The sequence below is a fragment of the Harpia harpyja genome, chromosome 16 (genome assembly GCF_026419915.1).
Source record: "Harpia harpyja isolate bHarHar1 chromosome 16, bHarHar1 primary haplotype, whole genome shotgun sequence".
Lineage (NCBI taxonomy): Eukaryota > Metazoa > Chordata > Aves > Accipitriformes > Accipitridae > Harpia > Harpia harpyja.
In genome coordinates this window covers 20,991,731-21,017,070 of record NC_068955.1, presented here as the reverse complement: position 1 = coordinate 21,017,070, position 25,340 = coordinate 20,991,731, and the positions used below count along the sequence as shown (strand labels likewise).

The following is a 25,340-nucleotide window of genomic DNA, read 5'->3' as shown; positions in this document are numbered from 1 at the left end:
TTCAGTATTTCACAAATTTCCAATTTTTGTAAAGTACATGCTGTTCAAAAATCTTCCATAACATTTATCTGAAGGATTCAATTTCTTGAGCATACATCCAAGATTTATCTTCTGCACAGAAACAGAAGACAGTGCCTTAAAAATAATCTGTATTTCTAAGCAAGTTACATTATTGTATAGGAAGAAACTGTAAGCATTTTAAAGTCTTTAAAGAAAATTGCTAAAAAGCAAGACTTGAATTCTTGGCATTTCCTAGATGCAGTAAGGATCAAAGTTGATTGAAAGAAAATGAAAAGAAAAAACATGAAGTATTTTGTTCAACTGTTTAAATTTATTTTTTCAAAGACCTTTTGCCCATACAGTCTTTTGTCAGAACTTTGTCTTATCTTGGAAGTGCGAAGCGATCAGTATGGTCTTAAAGAACATGTAATAATTATCTGTCTGATGTCATCTACAGGTGACAGATGAGCACCTCAGAAGGTGACGCTGACTCTACTTGTCTGACTAGAATGTTGGGATATATTTTCTAACACTCAATGTGATAAATGTTCTTTTCCCTTTCAATACTTCAGATGACCTTCAAAAAACATGTATTTAGGAGATACTTTCCCTACTTTTCCTCTTTTAAAGTCCTGTAATTCATTATACTTTCATTAGGAATGAAAACTAAGAAAAGTGAAACTGAACTAAGAACTGTTCTTCTGAATAAAGTAAAGGCTTTGAAGAAAACATTCTACTCCCTGAGATTTTCATAAATTAATAGTCTATTTACATTTACAACCTAATCACATTAATGTAAACAGATTTGTGGGCCAGTACAAGGCAAGTTTACAAAAAATACCTGAAGTTTTTTTATACATAAACTTGTTTCAAAATAACAGAAGTCAAAAGTACAGCCAGGAGCTGAAAAACAGATCAAAAAATTTCCCAATATTCATGAGAATTTTTTTGCTAATTCAAAAAGTTCAGATTACTGACTTGAAACACACGCACTATAAGAGGCGGATGACAATTCCTGCCCTACTGTCGTGGTTTAACCCCAGCCAGCAACTAAGCACCACGCAGCCGCTCACTCACTCCCCCCCACCCAGTGGGATGGGGGAGAAAATCGAGAAAAGAAGCAAAACCCGTGGGTTGAGATAAGAACGGTTTAATAGAACAGAAAAGAAGAAACTAATAATGATAATGATAACACTAATAAAATGACAACAGCAATAATGAAAGGATTGGAATGTACAAATGATGCGCAGTGCAATTGCTCACCACCCGCCGACCGACACCCAGCCAGTCCCCGAGCAGCGATCCCCCGCCCCCACTCCTCCCAGTTCCTATACTAGATGTGACATCACATGGTATGGAATACCCCGTTGGCCAGTTTGGGTCAGCTGCCCTGGCTGTGTCCTGTGCCAACTTCTTGTGCCTCTCCAGCTTTCTCGCTGGCTGGGCATGAGAAGCTGAAAAATCCTTGACTTTAGTCTAAACACTGCTGAGCAACAACTGCAAACATCAGTGTTATCAACATTCTTCACATACTGAACTCAAAACACAGCACTGTACCAGCTACTAGGAAGACAGTTAACTCTATCCCAGCTGAAACCAGGACACCTACCAATCCATTCCGTCCCTTCAGGAAAACCTGTAGCTTGCTGCCATGTGGTAGGACTACCTGAATCGTGAAGTTACTCCAATAAAGGTAAATGAAGGATAGTTCAGTATAACATCAATACATCAGGTTAGAAACTGCTATAGTCCAGAAGATGCTTTGCATGTAACAGACCCTGCAGAAGTGGCAACCCCCAGACAGCGAGATGAGTGGAAAGTGACCATCAGACTTACCTGTTTGTAAGCAAGCCTCTGCTTGATCCGGCTTTTGCAGAAGGCTAGAAAGCTTAGTATTTACTGACTTTGAGTGAAAGAAGAACTGTATCATCAGAGTTAAAAGGGTAGGTAAGAAGGTCAACTACACCATATAAATATTATACCTATCTCTTCCAGAACAAGAAAAATTGATAGCATTTATCTGAAGCTCACCTGAGGGCTTGTTATATGAGAGCACTTACTCTGTTTACAGATTATCAGTGATGCATAGGCTATCTTCAGTGGATTGTCCTATGTGGCATATTAATAATTCTTTTAATAATTCTTTTCATTTTACCCATAGACATCAGTGCTTTCCATACCAATGTGCTTAAAAATCCCAACTATGAAGAAGAATAAGAAGCCTTTTCAGAAAATAGTGAAATAATAAATCACTACTAACTCTGAACTTATCCTAATACCCCACACATTCAGTGTTTCTTACTTGCTGAACACCAACAGCAAATGCCTTCAGGAAGACTTCAGCAAACTCATTGTACTCCTTGGAAACGTTACCAGGGCTTCCATACCTAGAATTAGAAGCAAGTATGCAAATTCAAGGGTGCAGCAATATTACTGACTTGAAGACTTGCTTGGTTTTTTAGAAATAATAATGGAAAAGAACACACCTCTCAAAAAGTCTAGCTAAGATATGCAAAGCCCACTTCTTGCATTTCCACCAAGGCAACTCAGGTCTATCATCTTCATCGACTTGAAGGGTTTCCTTTTGGGGCCGGGGGGGGGGGGCAGAGAAAAAAGATTATTTACCAACTATTCACAAAGAGTTCAAATTATATGTATTTTGAAAAACTATATAGCATATTTTGTTTTTAACCTGCCATTTGCACTTCTAGCTTAATAGAAATATAAAGTACAGCATATCTAAAAATAAATCCCATGATATAGGCTGCATAAACGGTCAACAAACTCTTTAAACAAGAAGCCAAAATAAGTTGTGCTATAATTTGAAAACAACAGAACTCCCATACAAGCTACACATTTTCAAAATTTGTCTAGTCTGTTTAAAACACCCTATTTAGCTTAAAAATTTATTTTCTTGGCATCAGTTGAAAAAAAAGAATGCAGAAATAAAAAGCTAAACTTCTTAACATTCTAACAAATGAAAAATATTTAAGCTTAAAGATACAAATAGCCAAAAGCCACTTACAGCTGGTACATCCCTATCGACAACAGTCTTCAGGATTTCTATCCATTCAGTCAGGTTTTGCTGATTTATCAACTCCAAAGGTAATGTGTACTTATTTTAAAAAAAAAAGGGGGGGGGGGGATAAATTTATTATAAAGTAATATGAAAATAACGTTACTTTCAGTTTAAATTTTAGCTCTTTCAAATCTTTGTCTATGCTTAGCTACCATGAAAGATTAGAAAATGTCTCGGAAAACCAGGCTAAAGAACTTAACACAACCTAGTCTATATCCTCAATATCCCCAAAAGTGCTAGAGGTCTTTACTCAAATACACTCTGCTTATGCAAGGCTAAGACACTACTTAAATGGATGTTACACTAATTTCTGAAGCAATTAAGAGCATATTAACAGTTCATTCCAAACTGCTGCATTTACACTGGCAATTCTATGTAGGCTGGCCTCTACAAAACTGATTTTCTAATCTGTTTTCTAGCAAACACTCTACCTTACAGGATGGCATGCATAAGTTCTATCTAATGCCACCAGGAATAGCACTGTACAAAAGTTAAAGTACAGCACAATCAAGCATACCAAAAACCTGTGATTCGTAACACAGTTGAGTAGTTTAGGTAAATGATTCAGATGCAATCTAATATTGTTAATAGTTCTGTCATTTACTATTTTAAGTATAATGCTTTAAATTAAATTACTGATCAAGTACATACAAAGTTATTTTTTACCTGGACAAGGGCATAAAATATTTTGAAGATCTGTTTCTGGATGAGGACAGACTGATCAGATGGATCACTCAAGAGCTGAATGAAACTATCCTTCAGAACTGGTAGAAAATGTTGCATTGCTGCTATCAAAGGACTCCGCTCCTCTGGTTTCTTGTACCTGTAGATAAGAACAAACTAGTTTTGTAGACATTTCAGGTAGCTTTTGAGTTCTAAAAGTCCACATTTCCCCAGTGTAGACACAAGTAGGTTATATTACCGTTCATAACAACATATGATTAAAAAAAATACCTAGCCATTTCTTGTTACAGAATTTGAAATAAAGCTATAGTCAGACAACATTACAGTTAAAAGGCAAGTTAGAAAACCGCTGAGCATCCATTACTCCACTATATATCCGCATTAGTTTTCTGCTGGTAATGCACTCCTGCCAACTTACTCACTTTGAATACTTCATCATGTTCAGCCACACCATTACTATAGTGAAAAGCAATCAGAGCACTACAAAAACTGCAAGCAAAAGGTACACATTTATTGCCAAGAACAGCAGATGCTGGGCTACTCAGTAAAATTCCAGAAATACGTTTATCAGAGTTCATAATTCATCAAAATATTTCCAGAAGCTAGATTACTTCACTGACATTGAAGAAAGTGAATGGTGAAGTCTCTCAGTTTACCACTGATGTCTCTCACATCTTACCATTTAGTTTGCCCAAATCTGACTATCTGATAGAGAATGTGGGCTGGAAGGCTATGTGGTGGACTCTGAGCAGGCTCTGATTGCAAACCGCCTTGAAATAGTGGCTCGCACCTTCCCATGCTGGTGACAGTCCACTAGTTTGCCTATCCTGAAAACAAGGCTCCATTTCCTTTCTCAAAACATTTCAAAATTCCTGAAAGGACGTGAAGCTGCATTTTGAAATCATCACCCCAAATTTTAACTTACAAAGAAGAAAGTCCTTATTGACTCAAGAGTTATCACAGCAGAATAGGATCTTGTCCATACTGGTGATGACAATAAGAACAAACTAAAATATCACTTTAACACCATACAGCTTTATTTTTTGATTAAGCAATTAATACTATTATACTCTTGGACTCTTGTGAGAGATTTCTGGATTGGGGTGTTGGGTCTTGGTTTGGTGGTTGTTGTTCTTTTTTTTTTTTTTTTTAAATACATTTTTAGTAGACTTTTCACTAATATTAAATATCAATGCTCAGCCTCTTAAAAGAGTGCCAATTTGCAGAAATATAAGATAAAGTCTACTCAATCTGCTGCCAGATGGCATATTCTGTAAAAACTGCTACAGAACACTGAGCTCCAAAATCTTGTTCAATAATATAGTTTCTGTGTATTTTCTGAAATAGAAACTTAAATATAAGGATTAAATGTTGCTCAGGAAAACTCAGTTTCTAGTTTCCACAAAAGACACTATTGAAAAAGACCAGAAAAAATAACTATGCAAAGAGCAGCCATATGATCTTGCTGGCTGGATTTGAAGAAAAAAAAAAAAAATGTTGAAAAGCCCCAAGATATTTACCTTCCACATCAAGGAAAAAAAAATTCAATAGCTAAATATTCCTACAACTCAAGCAGTAAAAACTTTATCAAAGTCATAACAGACATAAGTAATTTAACAAATTTTAGAGACCTGCTTGCACCCATATTGTTACACAATGAAATGTGCATATTCCTACATGATTTGTGAAATGAACCCTTGTTGACTTGACCAGAAAGCTAAACAAGTATGAGCAGTTGCTGGCCTCAGCTGAAGTGTTTGATCAACTAAGATTATGAACACACCTGTTACCTTAGTTAATCACGCAATGACTACGCTCATATCAAAATTCTTCCCTAAACAAGGGTTGCTATAATCATAATAAACTACCAGCGAACACTTCATGCTTTATATCTTGCAGATCTCTGCTGTACATTTGGTTAAAGATGTTTAAATTGAACATCAAGTGAGAAATTAGTTTATTTTCCTTTCCTAGCAGGACTTGCAATTTTCAGCCACCAAATAAACTCCAACATGGGATTACAAAGGTCTTTATAGCACTCCTGTAAAAAAGGATTTTTGAGAAAACTGATATTCACCTGTTTTACACTAATTTACATAAAATTCATGAAATTAGAGTGAAATTTTTCAATGCAACTTTTTAAGTCAAGTACCTGAAACAAAAATGTTATGCGTGACAGTGCTTTGAAAAAGTTGTGGATTCCATCAGTTCCACTACTGCAATTCCCAGACTCCAGGACTGCACTTTTCTCTGACCCAGCTCAAATGAGCTTCCTACACACCAGCAGCAGCAGCTGCTAAGCCCTACATAACTTCTCAAAGTGCAACCTCAACTTCAAAGCTCTGAGCGTAATTTCAGATACAGAGCAAAGAACATTGACCTGTATTTTAGCCCAATGCCTTACATATAGGAGAACAGTGGGCTTTGAGAAAGATTTCCTATGATGGGTTGGATGAGGCTATCAAAATGATCATACCAAAGTCAGCCAACTAATTTGGAACTTCCTAACATTCAAGATTTCATATGTTGAAACCTTTATATGTTCACTGTCACTGATACCTAGAGTACAAATTGTTTAAGAGTCGAAACCTGGTTTAAATAAGTAATAATCTTCTGCAAAAGTCATGACTTTGAGCAGACTTTCTTACTGCTATCAATCCATAAAAAACAACTACCAAATTAAGGCTTTAGAATAGTCTCTTTTTTCTGGTCTCAAATCTTTAATGAAGGCAGTTTTTCTGTAATTTCTTAGTGGAGAAGATAAATTAGCCAACCTCTGCATGGCGAGTATTCAAGAATATTCTCTAAAATTAGATTTCTATCACCTTTGCACAGTCCCACACATGATTCTACATGGTTACAATATACATACAGAATACAAATAATACACACAAATTTATTAATTCTGTTGTTTCATATGGTAGAAAAAACTTACTCATAGTTTTTTACAAGTTGATAAAGACAAAGAAGAATTCCAAGCCAACAAGCACTGTTGTCAGACTGAAGATAAAATCCAATTTTCTCCACAACTGCAGTCCAGCGACTAGGATAATCATGCTTGATAATATGGTGAATGCAAGTAGTAAGCTGTACTCTAGAAATCAAATGCACAATGATTAAATAAGTTACTACTATTATTTTAATAATATTATTGTGGTGTTGAAACAACTAACATTGCCCAAATTTAGACTTATTTCAAGTTTTGTTTAGAAGGTTTAGGTTCTGTACTTTCTGCTTAATATTCTCCATTTGAGGAACTTTAAATTTCTACATGCTGCACAAGCTGAAAACTGTTTTTCCATCTACATTATTTCTATGCTTAGGATACACAGTGTATGACAATGATGCTTGGCACACAGGTGATCTTAGTTCTGGGGAGAAAAAAAAAATAAACCCAACAGTTAGAAACCACAGCCAATTCATAACCAGGTTAAAACTGCATACCTAATCAGCTCAGGAGAGTGAATAATGGCTTCTACAATATTTTCACGAATACAGTGTCTATCTTCTTCTGGGATGGAGTAAGGTGGAATCTCTCCTGGTGCAGTTTCACGATCTGGCCAATATTGGGTTATCATATTTTTCAAGTAGATAACCCCTGTGAGACAAAAATGGCAATTCAGCTGATAGCCATTCAAAGTACAAAACAAACATGCATTTTGCAGGCAAATCTATTTTAGAACAAAACCGATTGAAATGACTAATTCACTGACCATTTCTGAGTAGGAAAATCAAAATACATAAACCATGCAAATTATTAACCTAATAATTTACTAGGTTGATACTCTTCTACCCATTTATTGTGATGCCTGTATATTTAGCTCTGTAAAGAATGTGTTTTCATCTAAAAATACTAAACGTATTGCTTTTATCTGTGCTACAGATAAATAGTTGTGGAACATTTTAGCAACACACTTCTTAAAAATCCTTTATAATTATTTTCTCAGTATCTTCATTAAAACAAAGCTAATCAATACTAATGACAATCTAAAACATCCCTTGTAAGCAAAAAAAATCTAATTAAGTTGTGATACAGGAGTGAATGCTAAAGAGAAACAGACCTCCTTTATACCAAGGTTATGGGCCACAGCACTTTGTAGCAATCAGGCTGCTGGCACAAATGCCGGCATTTACCATTTGACAACCAAACTGCTTATGTGGCAGAACACAGATTACAGCACTTGGAAAGAAAGACTTACAAAATGCAACAGGAAATCTCAAATGACAAACTAGTAACAAAGTTACTATTAATCTAATTCTATGCACAAATCCATAAAGCAACTTCTCTTCTGAAATTTCATATGCACCTTCTGAAGATTCAGAAACCAAAGGGTTTCTGAAAGGGTCTGCAAAGGTAAGAAACACTCAGCAGATATTGCTATTACAAGACTGAAGTGATGCAGACTTCAATCTGTCCTTAGTGGGATTTATTAATTGCTTTGCAAAACACGCACTGTTTGTAAGCTATGTGTTGTATGAGTTGTCTCTACTCTCTACAGACCGCTTCGGTTTTTAATTGGCTTACACTGAGGTTGAATTTTCAGAGATTGTTTTCAAACCTCCCCCTTTTTTTGCATGTTATACTTTTTGAGTCATCCTCTGAATGGTACCCCCAAGCTATAAGATAAAAATGCAAGTTAGGCTTATGCTACAAATTAGAATATTCTACTACGTGGAAGATCCAAATAAGTGATCAAGATCACACTGTCGGAAAAACCACTGAAGTATCGTATTAGAAACCACTATCAAGTAATCATAGCAGCTTTAAGGTGCTGTTTGAAGTTGCTAAGATTCAATATCCAATTTTGATGGCTCGTGCAAATCAGCAAGGTTCCAAAAGACATAATTTATTTTCTTCCTCTTAAACTGTTTAGAAACATTAGCATTACTAGTACAAGGTTAAATAACCTCCTTGCATGAAATGTACTAGCATCATAAACCATTCTGTTTCCCCCAAAGACCGTTATTACCACTAGAGATAAATGGGAGCAATCACTGAAGAGCCAGCCACCTTTTCTTTCTGTCTTCCCTATTCAGTGTATGGTGCCAGATGTAGTTCATGACGACTGTAGTTCGAGTGACTCCCGACTTTGGAGCATTTGAGATTAAAACTATTTGAATTCTTCAACAGTACCTGCGTATGTGCTTGTGTGTATGCACCATTAAAGTAGATACAATGAAAAAAGATTTGAAAACTTGCCTGCCTGTCTCACTGGTAAATCCAGCTGCTCAGACATAGTGATCTGAAGCAGAGTTGAAACAAAGTTCACTGACTTATGAGCCTGTAGAGGAACAAAAAAAAAAGAATATTATTTAGTCATAGTTTGTTAAGTTTTAGCATACTGCCGTTAGGCTTTACAATATCTTTGTAATGATGTAATGCAATCAATAGAATACCAGCGATTCAAACAGTTTCACAGTAGTCAGCTAATCAACCAAAGCATTCCAAAGTTTCACGCTCGCTGTATTTTGAAGACGGCATGGGGAAGGAAAAGCCCTACCGTTTAAGGTAATAGAGTTGAAGAAATCATTAAACAGGCTTCAGTAATCAGCCTTTACCTGTCACCAAACATGTTCTTCATTCAGAACAAATACTTACTTGAAAGAAGAATATCTGAATAGCCAGAAAAACCCAACCGCAGCAAGTTTACAGTGACCTTTAACAAGGTATGAATTCATTATATAATAATCCAAGAAACAGCTGGCAACTGTTTTAAAACTAAGCCCAGCCTTAAGCAAGCCTGTGCAACTCATAATTCATCTTTCTGAAAAAACAGCTTCAAGTGACCATTTATGCACTACTGCAGCAACTATGAGCGTAACTATACAAAGTATAAAGCAAACCAACAGTATGGAGACCTAAATGGAGTGACATCTGCAGAGTAACAACTTTGCAAGGATTTGCAAGAGTTCACTTACAAAGAAAACAAAATGTGTTTTTTCTTACAGCAATGAGAAATGTCATTGATACACTAAATATTATATTGTATTTTCAATATGAGGAAACTAACCTTAACATTATTATAGCAACCTTTACCCACCTTTCCTAAGCACCAAAAACTCGACAGTCTGTCCACAGAGGCTGTGGGACCTCATCCTTTGAGATATTCAGAACTCAATTGGACAAGTCCCGATCTACCTCATCTAACTTCAAAACAGCTTTGCTTCAGGTGGCTGGACCAGATGATCTGCAGAGGTCCCTTCTAATCTAATTACTCCATGATTCAAATTGCCAAGATATATTTCTGCTTTATCTTCACTTACATGTCAATATTGTTTCATAGGTTCTTTGCAGCACTTCTATCAAAGACAACTGCATAGACCTACATAACTTAACCTGTTAAACTCTTAGGAAAACACCTCTTACCTACTTGTTACTCGATTTATTACTCCCTACAGAAAGCAAATAAATTAATACTTTGAAAACCATTGAAATTACACTATCCATTTATCAAAAACAAACGACTGTGCCAGTTACTGCCGCAGAGCAAATAATATCATAAAGAGAAATAATCAGAAATTATCCTTCTATTCTTTTAGTAGGACCAAAAGTGCTTTTGACAGTATGAAATGTCAACATTCCTCCTAAGTGTGTAACAGTGTCCAGCTCACTCCTACAGCACCAGGTTCTTCTCTCCAACTTTAACTTTCCCTAGCAAATATCTCCTATAAATTCTAGTATAAACAAGCGTAAAAGGGACAGCCTGGGATATGACATTTGTTCATGCATTTGTACTGAGATTTGATTAGTGTAGCTTGTTTTCTATCTCCTGTTAATTGAAACTGATTTTAAATGAAGAACAAACTTGACTTAAGAATCTCCCCAAAACGTTAAAACTTTGTTGTACATATTCATCCTGTGCACTAAAAATCTACAGGCTACAGAAAACCCACAGAAGCAACACTCTCATCTGGTCCAACTGAAATGTTTACTTGTAGAGTGCGTTTTGATGAATTGGGAGTAACTGACACTGCAACATGAGCATGCATCTTTCTCACCCACGTCCCTCTGAGATCCCCAAAGTCCTGAAGAAGCAAATACACTTTCAAATGAAAAGAAGTATTTGTTTTCAACTGTCAAGTAATGGTTGAATAAATACATTTAAAATAAAATTTACTTGTTGGTATTAGTTTCTACTACAGCTCCAGGTCCGTTAAGCTCATTCTTTTCTTAAGGAACATTAACAGACACACTTCGCCTGCAACACATACCAAATGACATTAGACCCTAATTCAGCACAGTATTCAATTATATGCCTAACATTAATGTCAGCGGAAGTACTCCTGTACTTAAGTGTGTTACTATGAACTTGCTGAAGAAAGCTTTCAGTTTCAATAACCTTTAACTCACCTACAAATAAGGCTATATTAGTCTGCATAAAATGGACTTAAAAGTGGAAACTGATGTCTTTCCACAGTGACTACGATAAACTTAGCAGCTACCTTTTCAATTGTGAAAATTTGCAACGTGTTTCATGTTTGGAAATTGAAAAGCATTTAATCCTATAATTTCAAAAAAATGAAGGATTACTTTCCTTTTTTCATGATAAATGACAACTAACCTTTTAATAAAAACTATCCATTTCAGTAAAAAATATGGTAATTGCTTAAGAACTATCAAGGAACTACTGGGAATAACAAAACAAATTGAATACAAAAATGTTGTCTTAAAAGCAAAAAGCAACAAAAAATACACCAGTGTGCAAAACTACCACACACTGAAATTTAGTAAAATACCCAAGAATCATCTTTCCTTCATTAAAAAAAAAAACAAAAACAAACCAGCACTGAGCCTATGCCTACAGCAAGCTAGAGAAGCTCTCTAGAAATGTTAATTATATTAGTATGTGGGGAAATGTTAATTATATTAGTATGTGGGATTAATGTATTTTCACTAGATTGTTTGAACTCTACCAAGTTTTAAAGGGTAGGACCAAAACATCTATACCATTATCTTGGTTTTTTTTAAATCTTACAAATATCATCCTTATTAACATCTCAAGCATCCGACACCAATCAACCACAAAGACGAGCTACTTTATCACCTTTAGCGGTTCAAAGGAGGGATTCAGACCAGAAATAATTTGTGCTTTTAATACAAGGTAGCATAAGTAAAATACCTTGTACCTTCCAAACAAAGCCTCCTCTTAATTCAGTTCAAAACTAAATTCACACAGAGCTACATTAACACTTCTATGCATTCTATATGGAATATAAAGGACTTCCAAACTCTTTACAATGACCCCCTTCCCATGCCGCTGAAAGGAAGGCAATTCCACAGAAACTGAAATGTGGGGAGGAGTCAGCACAGCTACATGAAAGCATGTGTGTACTGAACTGTCAAATAAAAACACAGGTACTACAATAACCTGTCACTTGCTCCCTTGTTTTGCTTTACTATTAAAAAGAACATTCTAAGTTTTACTGGCACCCAAAAAACCAACTGAACTTAAAAAAAGACACCACACAGGTGCTGATTTTGTATCTACGGCATTAAAAAATACTGAACACACATACATTTCAGCTATTTTAATCTTTAGTATTTTTACTCTCCAAAGATGGCTGCCTCTGAGGACATCATGTTTCTCTTCACTGACAGCACTGCTAAAAAAAACCAAACAAACAAAAAACCCACACCTATTTTGGGTACATATTCTATACAAATACTAGCTTTTGGTTTTAGTGCATGTGATTAGCCAGAATACTTCACTATACAAAAGGTGAGCTGCAAATGAAGATTAATTAAAGGTCTATCAGAGTACTATCTGAATGCAGAGGATTCTGCTGGCCCATGCATGCCCCAGTCTCCAGAAGAATCGGATGCACTGACGCTACTTCAGTGAAAGCCCCTGGCAAGTAATGTCATTCTACACAGAAGCCCCATGGCTCCAGCATGCGAGAATTAAAATCAGGATTTCACAATGGTTGCTATCACATACTCTAAACTGCATGGAGACTAGAAACAATTTCTATGACTTTTAAAGTTTTGACATCAGTAAAACTTTGTCTTTTATTCTCTTGCCCATTGTTTACAAACACCCTTTTAAAATAAATACTACATTTAGAGAACTACGATAACTGGAAAAAAAAAAAAAAAAAGGTTCTGTCAAAGTCTGTTTCCCAACATGTAACTCAACATTTTAAAAAAACAAAACCAAAACTCATCTCAAGTCCTTCCCCCTTACAAATCCTCCAACATGCCATGTCACTGGTATGACTTTGTTGTCTAAGAGCCAAAGAATTCAGGGACTTTTCCCAAGAGCAATCTTTGCTATGCAGCCTCACTAGCTGAGGAATGTATTCCATCAGACCACAAACGCTGCACCACTGTCTGTTAATATCAATCACTGTCCCAGAACATACAATCTTCTTGCATATTTCATTGCAGTTCCTCCTAGCTGAGTTAGTTTGTCAGCCATGTGCTAAAACACACTTTTGAGAAAAGTGTTATGCCAGCTACATAATCTGAAATATAAATGAAGTTTGAAGTTAATATTAAAAAGACCAGTTCACAGCATATGAACTATCACCAGCTAATTATGACACTGAAAAGCACTTTTTCCCCAGTAATGATACTCACTAAAGTCAGTTACACTCGTCTTTAATACTACAATTATTCTTATCTCACACAAAGCCTGCATGCCACTAATGATAAAACCAATGTTCTTAGACATTAAGAATTTAACATACCATAACAGACACACTACTATAGTTACCTCCTTTACTGTTACCAAAAAAGCAAAACAGAAGGGTAATACTTACTACATGTTGCTGAACTAGAACCCTAGGTTATTTATATAGTTATTCAAAGTAGCACACATTTAAATAAAGGCTACAATTTATTTTTAAAGGAGCTGGAAAAAAAAAAATTCAACGCATCTCCCCCATTCCAGTTTTGAAAAAAAAAAAAAAAAAACAAAAAACTACATGCAATTTTTGATCTAGACCATAACAGAACTAAGTGAACATAACTATTACACTGAGATGAAACAGTTTGGTTTTTTATAAAAAGGTAAGGTCAGGAACTGTAAGGCCATGCTGAATCAGCAAACTGCCCTGTAGCACTCTTCAATTCTTTTTTAAGAACTCAGCAGGTGTGGAAGTCATTCTGACCTCAGGTTTTTGCAAGCTAGTTCTGTCACCTCTTATGCAGCTACAATGTATATGCAAATCCAGTTTAAGGTCCACAAAAAATACATACATGCTTATCAGATCTCACAAACATCCCTGATGCTCATTTCATCAGAATACTGCCTACAAGTTCTGAAACCTATTTGCTCTTCTGTTCACACAGGAAAAAGGAATGTGCTTTTAGCGAAGGATAGCTAAGCACACACAGTACTATCTGGTAAGTCATGAGAAAGTGGCAAGTTGCCCCATCTGCTAGGATTTTACCTCGTACTGGTTAACATGCATTAAGAATGTAACGTCTTCCTAATGAAGACAAAGCTCCCTTGGCTCCTTACTGCCCCCAAGGGGATTTCTGGTGTTGGATCAGCCTTGATACATACAGTTTAAAACCATCCTTTCCCAAAGCATCTCTCATCTAGCACACACCAAAATATATAGATGAAAGATAAGGGAAGTGAAAATAATCAAGTACTTTTGGTAAAATGTCATACTAACAACTTTAAAAGAGAACGCATGATCTGATAATCAGAGCCAGGAAACTCATGTTCTGTTCTTGTTCCTACTCACACTACAAAATATAGCTGTAGGCGTTATACGTGAAGACCATGTCAGAACAGGTTAAAAAAGTTAAAGATGGGGGTAACACTATAAACACCTACCCCAAAGTATGCAAAACATAGCATTTCAGCATTTGGAAATTCCTGGGTGAAAGGTACCACGTAATAAGCAGCCTGCTTTTTCCCCCTTTGACGACCTTTCACTCCAAAGCTCCCAGTAGTTAGAGTTCAATCATTTCATTTAATCATTCCATCGTTCTGACATTTGTATCTATTAAGCAGGCAATGAAAGACACTGAACTAGGTGCTATTGCATCCTGTTAAACCGATGGCATGCTATGGTGACTAGTCAACAAGCTAAAGCATTTTTCCTTTCCCTGTCATTTGTATTAGAACATGAAAAAGCTTAAACATAACTTCCAAAAGGCACTTTTTCAGCAGAGCAACAGGATAACACTTTCATAAACAAACTCTGTTAAGCCTTGACTTAAAAAATTATGAGTTATTGGGGATTGCCTTTTTTTTTTTTTTTAAACATTCTCAGACACAAAAATTGGGTTGTTAGTCTAAAAAGATGTCTTAATAGCTCATATGCACTGGGGTTAATCTCAGATACTTACAAGACATACAAAACAGTTAAGTTATAAATTCCCTGGAATTACAAAGAAGAAACCTGCAAGGAAAGTATTATCTAGCAACTGCGCCTTTATAAATATGTTGATATTAAAAGATGAAACACACTGTGTATCATTTTCAGAGTGTCATTCCATAGCTGCATAGTTAAAAATATCTATTTTCATCACCATTTCTGGGAAACAGTTTATACACACAGTACAAAGACTGTTTCAAAAGGCAACAACGTCTTCTTGCTGCTTTCCAGTAGCTTACTTGAAGAGTCTGGTTCTAAGTCCTTGTAAAACACAGCTTTCCCCTGTAAGACAGGGACAGAGATGGGCAAACAACTCAGGGTACATCATCAGCTGGAAATTACACAAGAAGCTGTCAGACACAAGAGCTAGTGGTATCATTCCCTATAACTTATTTTCACAGTGCGGAAAGTAAAGCCAAAGAGACTGAAATACCTGCATTTGTTTTTAGCATATCTCAACTCTAGAAGTTCTCACAGCATTTTATGCGCAGGCAATATAACCTGATAAAACTTAGTGAAAGAAGAAATAAAAGCATAGAACAATTCATGACTTAGTCAAGGTCAAAGGAAAAATAACAAAGCCTGGACAAATCAAGAATCATACACCCCAGTTCCCTTCTCCAGTCAGTGGAAACTTTGTTGATTGATAGGGTATGATGAAGACAGATCTAGATACTTAACTCTTCCATTAATTAGTAATATCAATTACTGACTGAAGCACGTTCTTTTCTGATAAGGTAAAATGACCACTCTACTGAAAACCAGTCTCATCAGCTCAACAGAGGCACTTCAGACAAATTAAAGGTAAACTAAAAGGTCAACCAAGGACAACCATTAAACTTAAATTATAAAATCACTTGTATGTGCCTGGCCACATGCAAGAATAGCTTTCACTGCTGTGTGATTTCATCTTTACAGAGAAAGAGACCCCCATACCTGAAATAAAATATTAACTGGTAACACAATTGCCCTAACAGTTAACAAATTTAGACCAGTATCCTGGAAGCAAATGCATAACTGACTTCAACAAGCCTATGCAAAACCAAGACCACACATGTGACTAAAACTACATATATAAGTGCTTGCAGATTTAGGGTTTAACAAATATTTTTATGACAAAAGGCCTGTGAAAGATCAGTGAAGCTACATTTCCAACAATAAAGAATTCTTATACACTGGTTCAATAATGTCTGGTGTTTTTAAAGGGGCACAGATATTTGGATTTTATACCAATTTAATATTTGTGTAGTACATGATAGACCATGATGTTTTGATTCAAAAGTGTGAACAAAAGCCAGTTGCCGGTGAGCAAGATCCTTCACGCAACAGAGTTAGCCATTTGCTGAAGACCCCGACTGGCAGAGAACGTAATTTCCTGCAAGTTCAGCAACTCATTACCTGCAGAAAAGAGCTAAAATAGATTTCAAGCAAGTTACTATATATAGATATTGACAGGCATAGAACACAAAAAATTGCATTTTAGGGCCAGCTTAAGTTTTCATATATATTACTGTCCTTATAGCCAATTAAATTATTTTGATTTTTTATTTAAATAAGAAACACTAAAATTCTTTTTACCAAAGTATATAGAAAAGACAGGCAATTACTTTATACAAACCTCAATTAAACATGGAGTAGTTTTACAGCTATTTCAAACGTACCTAATATTTATTTGCCATTCACTTATTAAATGACATGCAGGAATTCAGCTTAATTACACTTTTTTACAATATGAGAAGCTACACCTTTAGTTTTCGGAAGTTTCTCTACTGCCAACAGAGCATTTAGCCCACCTTTATCTAAGCCCTGTTGAACATCTGTTGCATTAAATATATTTTGTCAGGCCAAAAGTCTGCTTAGGAGCACAAAGAAAAACATTTGTGGAAAAGGCCAACTAAAGGCACCACAAGAGCTGCCACACAGGCTTATCCTTCACCTCCTCCATCAAGCTATCACCTTTTCTCTGAGTCAAACACTAAAACGTCTTTTTTTCAAAATGTCTGGAAGTCCCGTGGCTCTGTCTCATCAACAAAGAAAAGTTTTCACCTACCAGGTGGAGTTAAGTGGGACAGTAATATAACCTTCCAAAATTGAAACCTGTGGAACTAGGACCTGCTGGTTTTGTTATATCCCAATATGACACGAGTGTAGCCTAAGTGGATGACATATCTGGGTTAGGAACCCTGTCTTCCGAGCACAAGTCGATACGACACCCAGAAAACACACCTACCCGGACAGCGCTGCCGAACACGGAGTCCAAACGATCTGTACGAACACCAAATAATGCCAGGCTATCCGATTTATTTCTGAACCCAGCCCAGGCCACTCTTAAGCTAATAGGCTCTGCTACTTATATAGTGATGGGGGTCTTGCTACCTCCTTTCCCGCTGACAAATTATTGCCTTCCACATCCAAAGACTGCCCTTAGATAGTCCCAGGCAGGACTGGGACCAGCCTCTGAGCCACCGGGGGCCTGCGCCACCGAAGATTTTAAACATCCCTTTATAGATTACCCTTTCCCCGACTGAGCAGGCAGACAATGGAGGTAATTTGTTGCCCGACAGGAAAAGCAACGGGGGCCTCCTCCCCAACGCCGACCGCTTTCTGCCGTTAAATCCCCCCCCCCACCTTGAGCAGCCCCGCCCGGTACGGCATGGCATGGCCTGGCCTGGCCCTGTCCGGAGGCCCCGCTGCCATGTGCCGGGGACAATGCGAGTCGGGCGGCCGGGCCCGGCCTGCAGCCGCCGTGACACCAGGCAGGGCCGGGCGGCGGGAAGGGGCCGAGGGCGCGGGGAGACGGGGCTAAGGGAGCGGGGGGGGGGGGGGGGTGTTCCACCCCCCGCTCCCTCAGCCCCGTCTCCCCGCGCCCTCGGCCCCTTCCCGCCGCCCCCGCCCCGCTTCCCCCTCACACAGGCCTGCCCCGACCCCGCCGCCCGCGCCGCCCCCCCCCCCCAACTCGCTTTCCAGTACCGCGGCGGCCGCGGCCCCGGCCCAGGCCCCATCGGGCGCCCTCACCTCGTTAAGCTGCCTCTCGGCGGCTTCCCGCAACGCCGGATCCATGGTACCCCGCAGGGCCTCGATGATGGTGTTGGGGTCCATGGCGGCGGCGGCGGGGGGAAGAGGAGGAGGCGGAGGGTAGGGGCCGGGGCCGCGCCGCGCCGTACGCACATGGACCCGCCGCCTCGCAGCGGCCGCCGGCGCGAAAGGAAGGGAAAGCGCCAAAGGCCCGGATAGAGCTGCCCCCCGCCGCCGCCAGGGAGCGGCGCCCCTTCCGCCGCCCGCGCCCCGCCTCCGCGCCGCGGGGCGCCACGGGACCTGTAGTCCAACCGTCGCCGCCGCGCGCCCAACCGCCGCGCGCCCAACCGCCGCCCGCCCCGCCAAACCGAAGCGGCGAGCGGCGGGGCGCACTGGTAGGGAGGCCGCGCCCCGCCCCCCCCCCCGCCCCGGCAGGCTGAGGGGAGGGACGGGGGGGGGGGTCCGCCGCTTGGTTCCTCCTCCGTGTGAGGGCTCGGTGCCCGGCCCGCCACTTCGGGGGGCGTGTTGTGTTCGGGGCAGCCCGGGGAGTGGCGCTGGGCTGTGGAGAGGGCCTGAAGGCGACCTCGGCCTCGCGGTAGGCGCCGCTGGCTGCGGGGGGGCTGGGCTGGCCGCCTCTGCGGCGGGGAAGGCCGGCACACGCTCTGCCCTGAACTCATGGGCCGCGTTAAGTTTAAGTGGAATCCGTTGTTTATCGAAAGTCCTTCCTTTTACCACGTACTCTTCCCGTTTTCGGAGCGACTTGGATGGCTGGTGAGGAAGGAGGGATGCGTGGAGGCATGGGTTTCCTTTAAAGGCACTTGGTTTATAGTGGGCACAGGGTGCAAACACTTATTAAGCATTTGGGAAAATCCAGCCTTTTGTTCTGCTAGGTTTAGTAAAAAACAAAACGAAACAAAAAAGGGCCGAAGATGTGTCAGAAATTTTTCAGAAAATCACTATGAACAGAGCTGTCATTTCTGGAGGGGTTGGCTCAGTCACAAAATCAGAATTGGACTGCTTAAGTTGGTCCTCTCTAAGTTACTTCTGCAGGCTTTATCCTACAAGCATTTAGTCCCTGAAGTAATTTCACTTCCATGAGTAGTCTCAATAACATAAAGCTATTTATAAGTTAGGTGCATAGCGATTTGTAAAATTTAATCGGTAGTATACAGAGACATTCACTGTCACGTCTTCATTTGGGGGATGACATGCAGTGATATACTTGAAATTTTGAGAGTTATTTTTGTGAGAGGAGTTTATTGAACACTCGGATAATGCAATCAAGAAAAAAAGCTTCACAGCCCATCCTGGAACAACTCTGAAATGAACACACATGAACAAAGAAACTGCATATCGAATAGAAAGGCAGAAATGCAAATACGTATGGAAAATAATATAAATTCAAAGTGATACGATTTAGAAAATTGGTAAAGGACACTATGCCTTTACTAGTCAAGTTAAACAGTTTCAGGAAATGCCACGTTAAAACTTCATTACCACCCTACTGTGCTAGTGGTCTTGCAAACATTTCCCATACATGGAGTTAGTGTGGGCCACAGGCTGTTCCCAACAGGTAACCTGGATGGAGCCAGCCTGGTTTTGAAGACCATCCTCTCTCAGTTGGCCAGCATCCCAGAGAATGGCCTAAGGCAGGCGAACCAGTACCATCTCAGCTGGCAAAATCTGCATTAGTCAGGTTTATCTGGAATGTCTTTTCATATATGAAACGGCTTAACAGACTTGCTTTTGTATATACATTTTCCAAATGAGTAACTTTTCCCATGATTGTTGCTGGACTAAAAGCCGGATTTTTCAGTTTCTCTTACTACTGGTTTGTTGGTGGGGGTTTTTTACATAATGCTAAAAACCGTGATTTACACTACATACATGTTTTCAAGGTTTTTTTATTGAAAGTATGAAAATGAGTGCCTCATTTATAAAACTAAATGGCGAAGCACCAATGAATGGCCGGCTTTCTAAATAAGCCCAGGAGACATACAGACCTGGAAGATCCAAGTGGCAACATAGCATAATTTCAGGACATGATGCCATAGGGTGTTCTTCTAGAAGTTGCCCAGATCTGCAGTCACATTCCAATTCTAGATGTAGCCCAAAATGTAAAAAAAGGTGAAATACTGTAGATTCAATACCATTAAAAAAATGCTACAACAAAGTCTTTTCCATGCTTTTGCATCACAGCACAGATAACAAGATCAAATCTCAATGCTCTTTCTATCAAAGGAGCAAAGCAATAATGCCTCTAACCAGAGAGAACGTAGATGCTAAGCTGATCCAACAACTTATGAAACAGAATATATCTTCTCTAAAAAGAAAAATAAGTACTTCAAAGGACAAAGGGCTCACAATGTGCTGGTTATACATAATACTCTTTGTCAGATATACAGATGCCAAATGCTGCAAAGAAAAGCACAATGGAATGCGAACCATTGTCAGCTGAGGTGCTGTGGCTGGAGAAGCTTATGCCAGAGCTGCTACCATTTGTATACAAAAGTGAGGAGGACAAAAAAAAGTTACGCATAAGAATGTGTAAGCAATTGTCCAGAGTTTGAGTACTCTGAAAAAGGAAACATTGTATGTCAAGGAATGTTTGCATTCACAAAGATATTTGCATTCATGTCTTTGCTTGCCCAGAAGTAGTAACAATAACTAGACTCACAGCAGGATTAATTGCGTAAATGATTCACAGAAATTAATAAATGCAAGATTCAGTCAACATGGACATTTCATGTAGACTGGACACCAGCTTTAAGAAGAAACATCCATAACATTAAAAAAGAATTTATCACAAATCTGAACAATTTGTTGATGGAATACATTTGGCATGGGTAGTTTAGTGTTAAAGAGGGAGATGAAATAGTAAAGATCAAAGAAAACAGACATACTAGCAGTTTCAGTGGAGCAACCTAACAGATGACAACTGACATCAAAGTACAAGGGACTGGTGACCTGTGGCATCTTGAACACTGAAATTTTGTCGGGATTAAATAAATATACCCGCTTCTGTCAGATACTTTCTTTGAACAGTATTAGCAGGACAAAAGATACTTTAAGCCTAGCCATCACAGCACAGCAATTAGTGAGGACTTTGGCAAAAATTGTTTAGCAAATAAAGGAGGCGAAAAATATCCTACCAAAGCATAAATAAATATCTTGCAAGGTGCAGCAGATGACTTGATACAAGAGTTTAATTTTTAAGTCAATTTTCAAATCACAAGAGTTAATGTTGGAGGGAAATGTGTCCCTTAGGCAGTCAAGCCTCATCAAATTCTTGGTCTCGGAACAGAAAAAAAAGTATACATACTGCAGAGATTAGCTGCCCAATAGTATTCTCTGTTGTGTACAAATACTTGTAGACAACCTCAGGCTGCTGTGGGAGAACGGAGTTTCTCAAATTATCTCATAAAAGGCAGATGTGGTATTGCGCAGGCCTCAAACATTGGATACAAATCGGTTGCAATTACTCCTGAAGATAAACATACTCTCATAGACTGTCTTGGGTTTAGCAGTCATGTATATTTTCCCTGGAAAGTTGGAACAATAACAAAGACAGTATTTGTCAGCTTTAATAAAGTAGCATACTCCCTTGGAGCTGGCTGCATAGCACTGCTTAGCATGTATACCTTTCTGAGATACTATTCTCTACCATTTCTCTAGTAAATGAAAAGCTAGAAGCCAGAAGTTGTGTATAACGGGAACACAGCTATCGAAGATCCTTCTTGAGCCTCATCAAGTTTGGGTGCTTTCCCCAGATCTTTCTAAAAAATTTTGCATCAGTTTTTATGCCATCTACATATTCAAAAAAAAGATAGTAACTGATAAATGCTGCTATCAACTGTTCTGTGCCAGAACAGATTTGACAGCAACCAAATTGACTCCAGCTATGCAAAGACAGTGTATTCCTGCATCAACAGCATTCAAAATATCAAGCCAGGATTTGGAAAAAAATACTTGCATGTGAAGGTACCGACCAGTCCTACAAATCCAAAGGGAGTTTGGACATGGAGCAGCTGGGTGAATCACCAGCACCCAAAGCTATGCTGGAGCTACTTCTGCTAAATCAAAGATGGCAATAGGAAGGAAAAAGTATGGACAGAAATATTGTGCCAGTATGCAAAGTTTGCAATTAACTATTTATATTAGTCTTAAAAGAAAAAGCTCGAATGGGACTCAGATATGAAACTACAAAATGGAACTGATGATAGTCAACATGATTTGGTGTAAAATCGTCAAAGGTGATTGTTTGAGGAGTTCTCTAGTTCGGCTGGGAAAATGGTGCAGAATAAATAGCCTTCTTTGCTGTAAAGTATCATAGTATGTTATAGCCCTGGGCATACATTGAAGGGATTGAGAACTGCCTAAATTACAGTTCTTGGTAAAAAGGTGATTAAGTGAAGAGCAATTATTCAAGGGACCAGTTTCTATTGGATTTCTACTGATACCACTAGCTGACTCTTTGCTATTTGATACTTCAAGCAGTTTTGAAATAAATATAAAAATCACTGCAGATTATCGTGAGGATGACATAAGATTAGCAAAACAATCCTATATGGATGGGACAAGCTGGTAACCTGAATAACGAACAGAAATGCACTTTAGTGCAGACAAATGTGAAGTTATACATTTAAGAACATAAAATGCAGGCAGGTTTCGGTAGACTGAAAGGATTGTCAAGGATACCATGGGCATGCAGGTTGACGTGAGGTCCCAGCAGGACGTTGTGGCAAAAGACTTAGTACAACCTTTGAGTTGAAAACAAAGGTCTGAAAAGGGGGAGTGGGGAAGTGATTTGTCCCTCCCTCTGGTGCTGGAGAGACAGATGCTACATTGCCAGAGAATAGCTCTAGCATTTACATTTTTTAAGCATTTACAAACTAGAATGTATAAAATAGCCACAAAAATTATTTGAGATTAAGAGTTTATTCTCTTCATTTATGTGAGACCTTTGAAATGTCCAAGTTAGGTTTAAGACAAAAGTTGTGAGGCATCTTGATTACTGTATGTCACTACTATAATGATGAGATAAAGCAGAGATTTAGTGGGCAGCATAAGGGAGGTTCCTTATGGAGTCCCTGTTCTGAGGTTGGCTCTAGCCAAGCAAGCAGGATGCTATAGCGTGCCCATCCTGTGGTTGCACAGCTCGCTTTAATCCCCCTTAGTCAGGTAGGAGTTGGCTTCACCCCTAAGGTAAACTTTGCTGAAATTTTGTTCAGGATGGATGTAAAGAAGCCACTAAGCTCCTTTATGTAGCCATGAGCTCAATAGTTGCTCCACCCCGCCAAAAAAAAGCACAACCCACCCCCTCCAGCCAGATGGCAAGGCTTGAGCAGATGTTAAACCCAATATTCAAAGAGGTTTCCCAGGGGATGGGCTGAAAACAAGATTCGGTCATTAGCTGGTAGAAGTGTATGCAAGTGGAACAGCAGGAGTAGAAGTGCTGAGATGAAGCAGCAAAGAAACAGTCACTGTAATAGAGCCAATGATATTAAGGTCCTGAGTAAATGCCAAGGAGACAGAGCTTTTAGAGATCCTTTAGACCAATGGTTTATTTAAAACAAAACAAAAAACTCTGATGTATGATTCTTCTGAGTTCAGGAAAACCGGTCTTCTAACTTTTTTTTCATAAACATCTCTTCAAAGGTGCAGGACTCCCTCATCAATTCTTACTTTTAACAGTTAGCTCTGGGCAGCAAGCTGGGAAGAAAGAGCAACAGTATTTCCTCAAGAAGAAAATGCTGGGTACTGAACAGCTCTTCAGTGAAGAAAGATGTAACAGGATCAAATGTCTAAGAGATGAAACTAGAGAATCGCTGAAACAAACTCACAGTGGCAGTAATCTGTACTCTGTCTCTCAATCTCTTCTGACTGAGACGGGATGCCATTCTGGAAGATATGTTTTAGTAAAAACACAAGCTGTGCTTCAATCAAACCAACAAGATTAGGGCTTTAAAAAAAAATATTTGCATAAAACTTGAATTGCCAGTATTATACAGGATGTTGGACTAGATGATGTAATCATGAACTACACGATGGTTTGGTTTCTACTGTTCGCTTTCGTGTTAGGTGTATCTGCTCCTGAAGGCTTGGTTTCCACAATGTAGAAGTCCAGCTAACCCAGCCCAGAACCTGCTTCAGGCTCTGGGCAACAGTCAGTGGAGCAAGAGTGTCTGTAGTTACAGCAGTTTTGCCTTCTCCTGCCTCATGCGCTGTTCTCCAGCCTGTATATTTATATTTGTATATGCATCTATGCTTTTAGCTTTCCCTTATCACGATATGGAGTCCTTTCTAGCTCTGGAACTCTACCCCCTGACAAATTGTGCAAAAATGTTCTTAACTTCATGCAGGGAAAACAAAACAGAAAGAGGCAGTTTCAAATAAGCCTCAGTGGTACATAGATACAGACACTAGAAAATGGTGAATTCTGTGCGCTAAAACATTGAATTTCATGGCCCCTAGGGAAAATGCCAAACTTAAAAGCTGCAGGATGGTGGATCTGTGACACCTTGGAGAGATAAGCAGGAGATAGTAACTGGTACTTGCAGCAGTAAGATGGCACTAACAGTTTATAGTCTTTTCGTGTTTTTAATTCAGTTGTACAACCACAGAAGTTCAAATGCATTGAATGGAATGGGTTCCATTATTATAAAATGAAAACTCGTGCTGAAGATCACAGAATTGCTGCAAGTGAATACAACATGTCCTCAGAAAAATGACTGTGATCACTGTGTTCTCCAAGAATGTTTTCTCTTTATATGCATTATGGGCATGGCTTTATTTTATTTTTGCAAGAAAACAAGTATGTCCTTTCCTTACCGTTTCTTATGTAGGACCCCAAGCTCATCTTATTTTTTATGATTGTTCCTAAAATGGACACCTGTGGATCAAATGTAATGCAGACTTCAAATTTTGAGGAAGCAAATTTATAGACTATCTAAGTATAAGGGATGTGCATCCATGATTTAGTAGTGTTCAAGCGGATGCTGATTTTTAAAACACAAGTTTTCTAATACAGTTTTTACAGCCAAGATGCAGCAATAAACTGAAATTGTTCAGATATAGCTGTGAAAATGTTCAAGCTGGGAAACAGGCAAAAATTTCTGAAACTTCCTAAGAGTAAAAAAGTATATTTAAGCTATAACTTTAGTTGTATCATTAAATATGTGTTCAAGTGAGGCTTAGGCAAGCTATATGTACATTTATCAAAGTA

The 25,340-nt window shown here is 38.8% G+C and overlaps 1 protein-coding gene across 1 annotated transcript in view; it reads right to left on the bottom strand.

The window, feature by feature from the left end:
* Positions 1–18,357, bottom strand: part of IPO7 (importin 7) — a 36,904-nt gene extending 18,547 nt beyond the window's left edge. Inside the window, exons 1-8 of the mRNA XM_052810776.1 lie at positions 18,116–18,357; positions 8,964–9,045; positions 7,208–7,361; positions 6,699–6,857; positions 3,746–3,902; positions 3,026–3,115; positions 2,487–2,581; positions 2,303–2,387 (exon numbers count right to left, since the gene is read on the bottom strand). Of these exons, the coding sequence (XP_052666736.1) occupies positions 2,303–2,387; positions 2,487–2,581; positions 3,026–3,115; positions 3,746–3,902; positions 6,699–6,857; positions 7,208–7,361; positions 8,964–9,045; positions 18,116–18,199 (906 nt within the window). The 5' untranslated portion in view covers positions 18,200–18,357. The remainder of the gene's footprint in view (positions 1–2,302; positions 2,388–2,486; positions 2,582–3,025; positions 3,116–3,745; positions 3,903–6,698; positions 6,858–7,207; positions 7,362–8,963; positions 9,046–18,115) is intronic.
* Between the last annotated feature and the right edge of the window lie 6,983 nt (positions 18,358–25,340).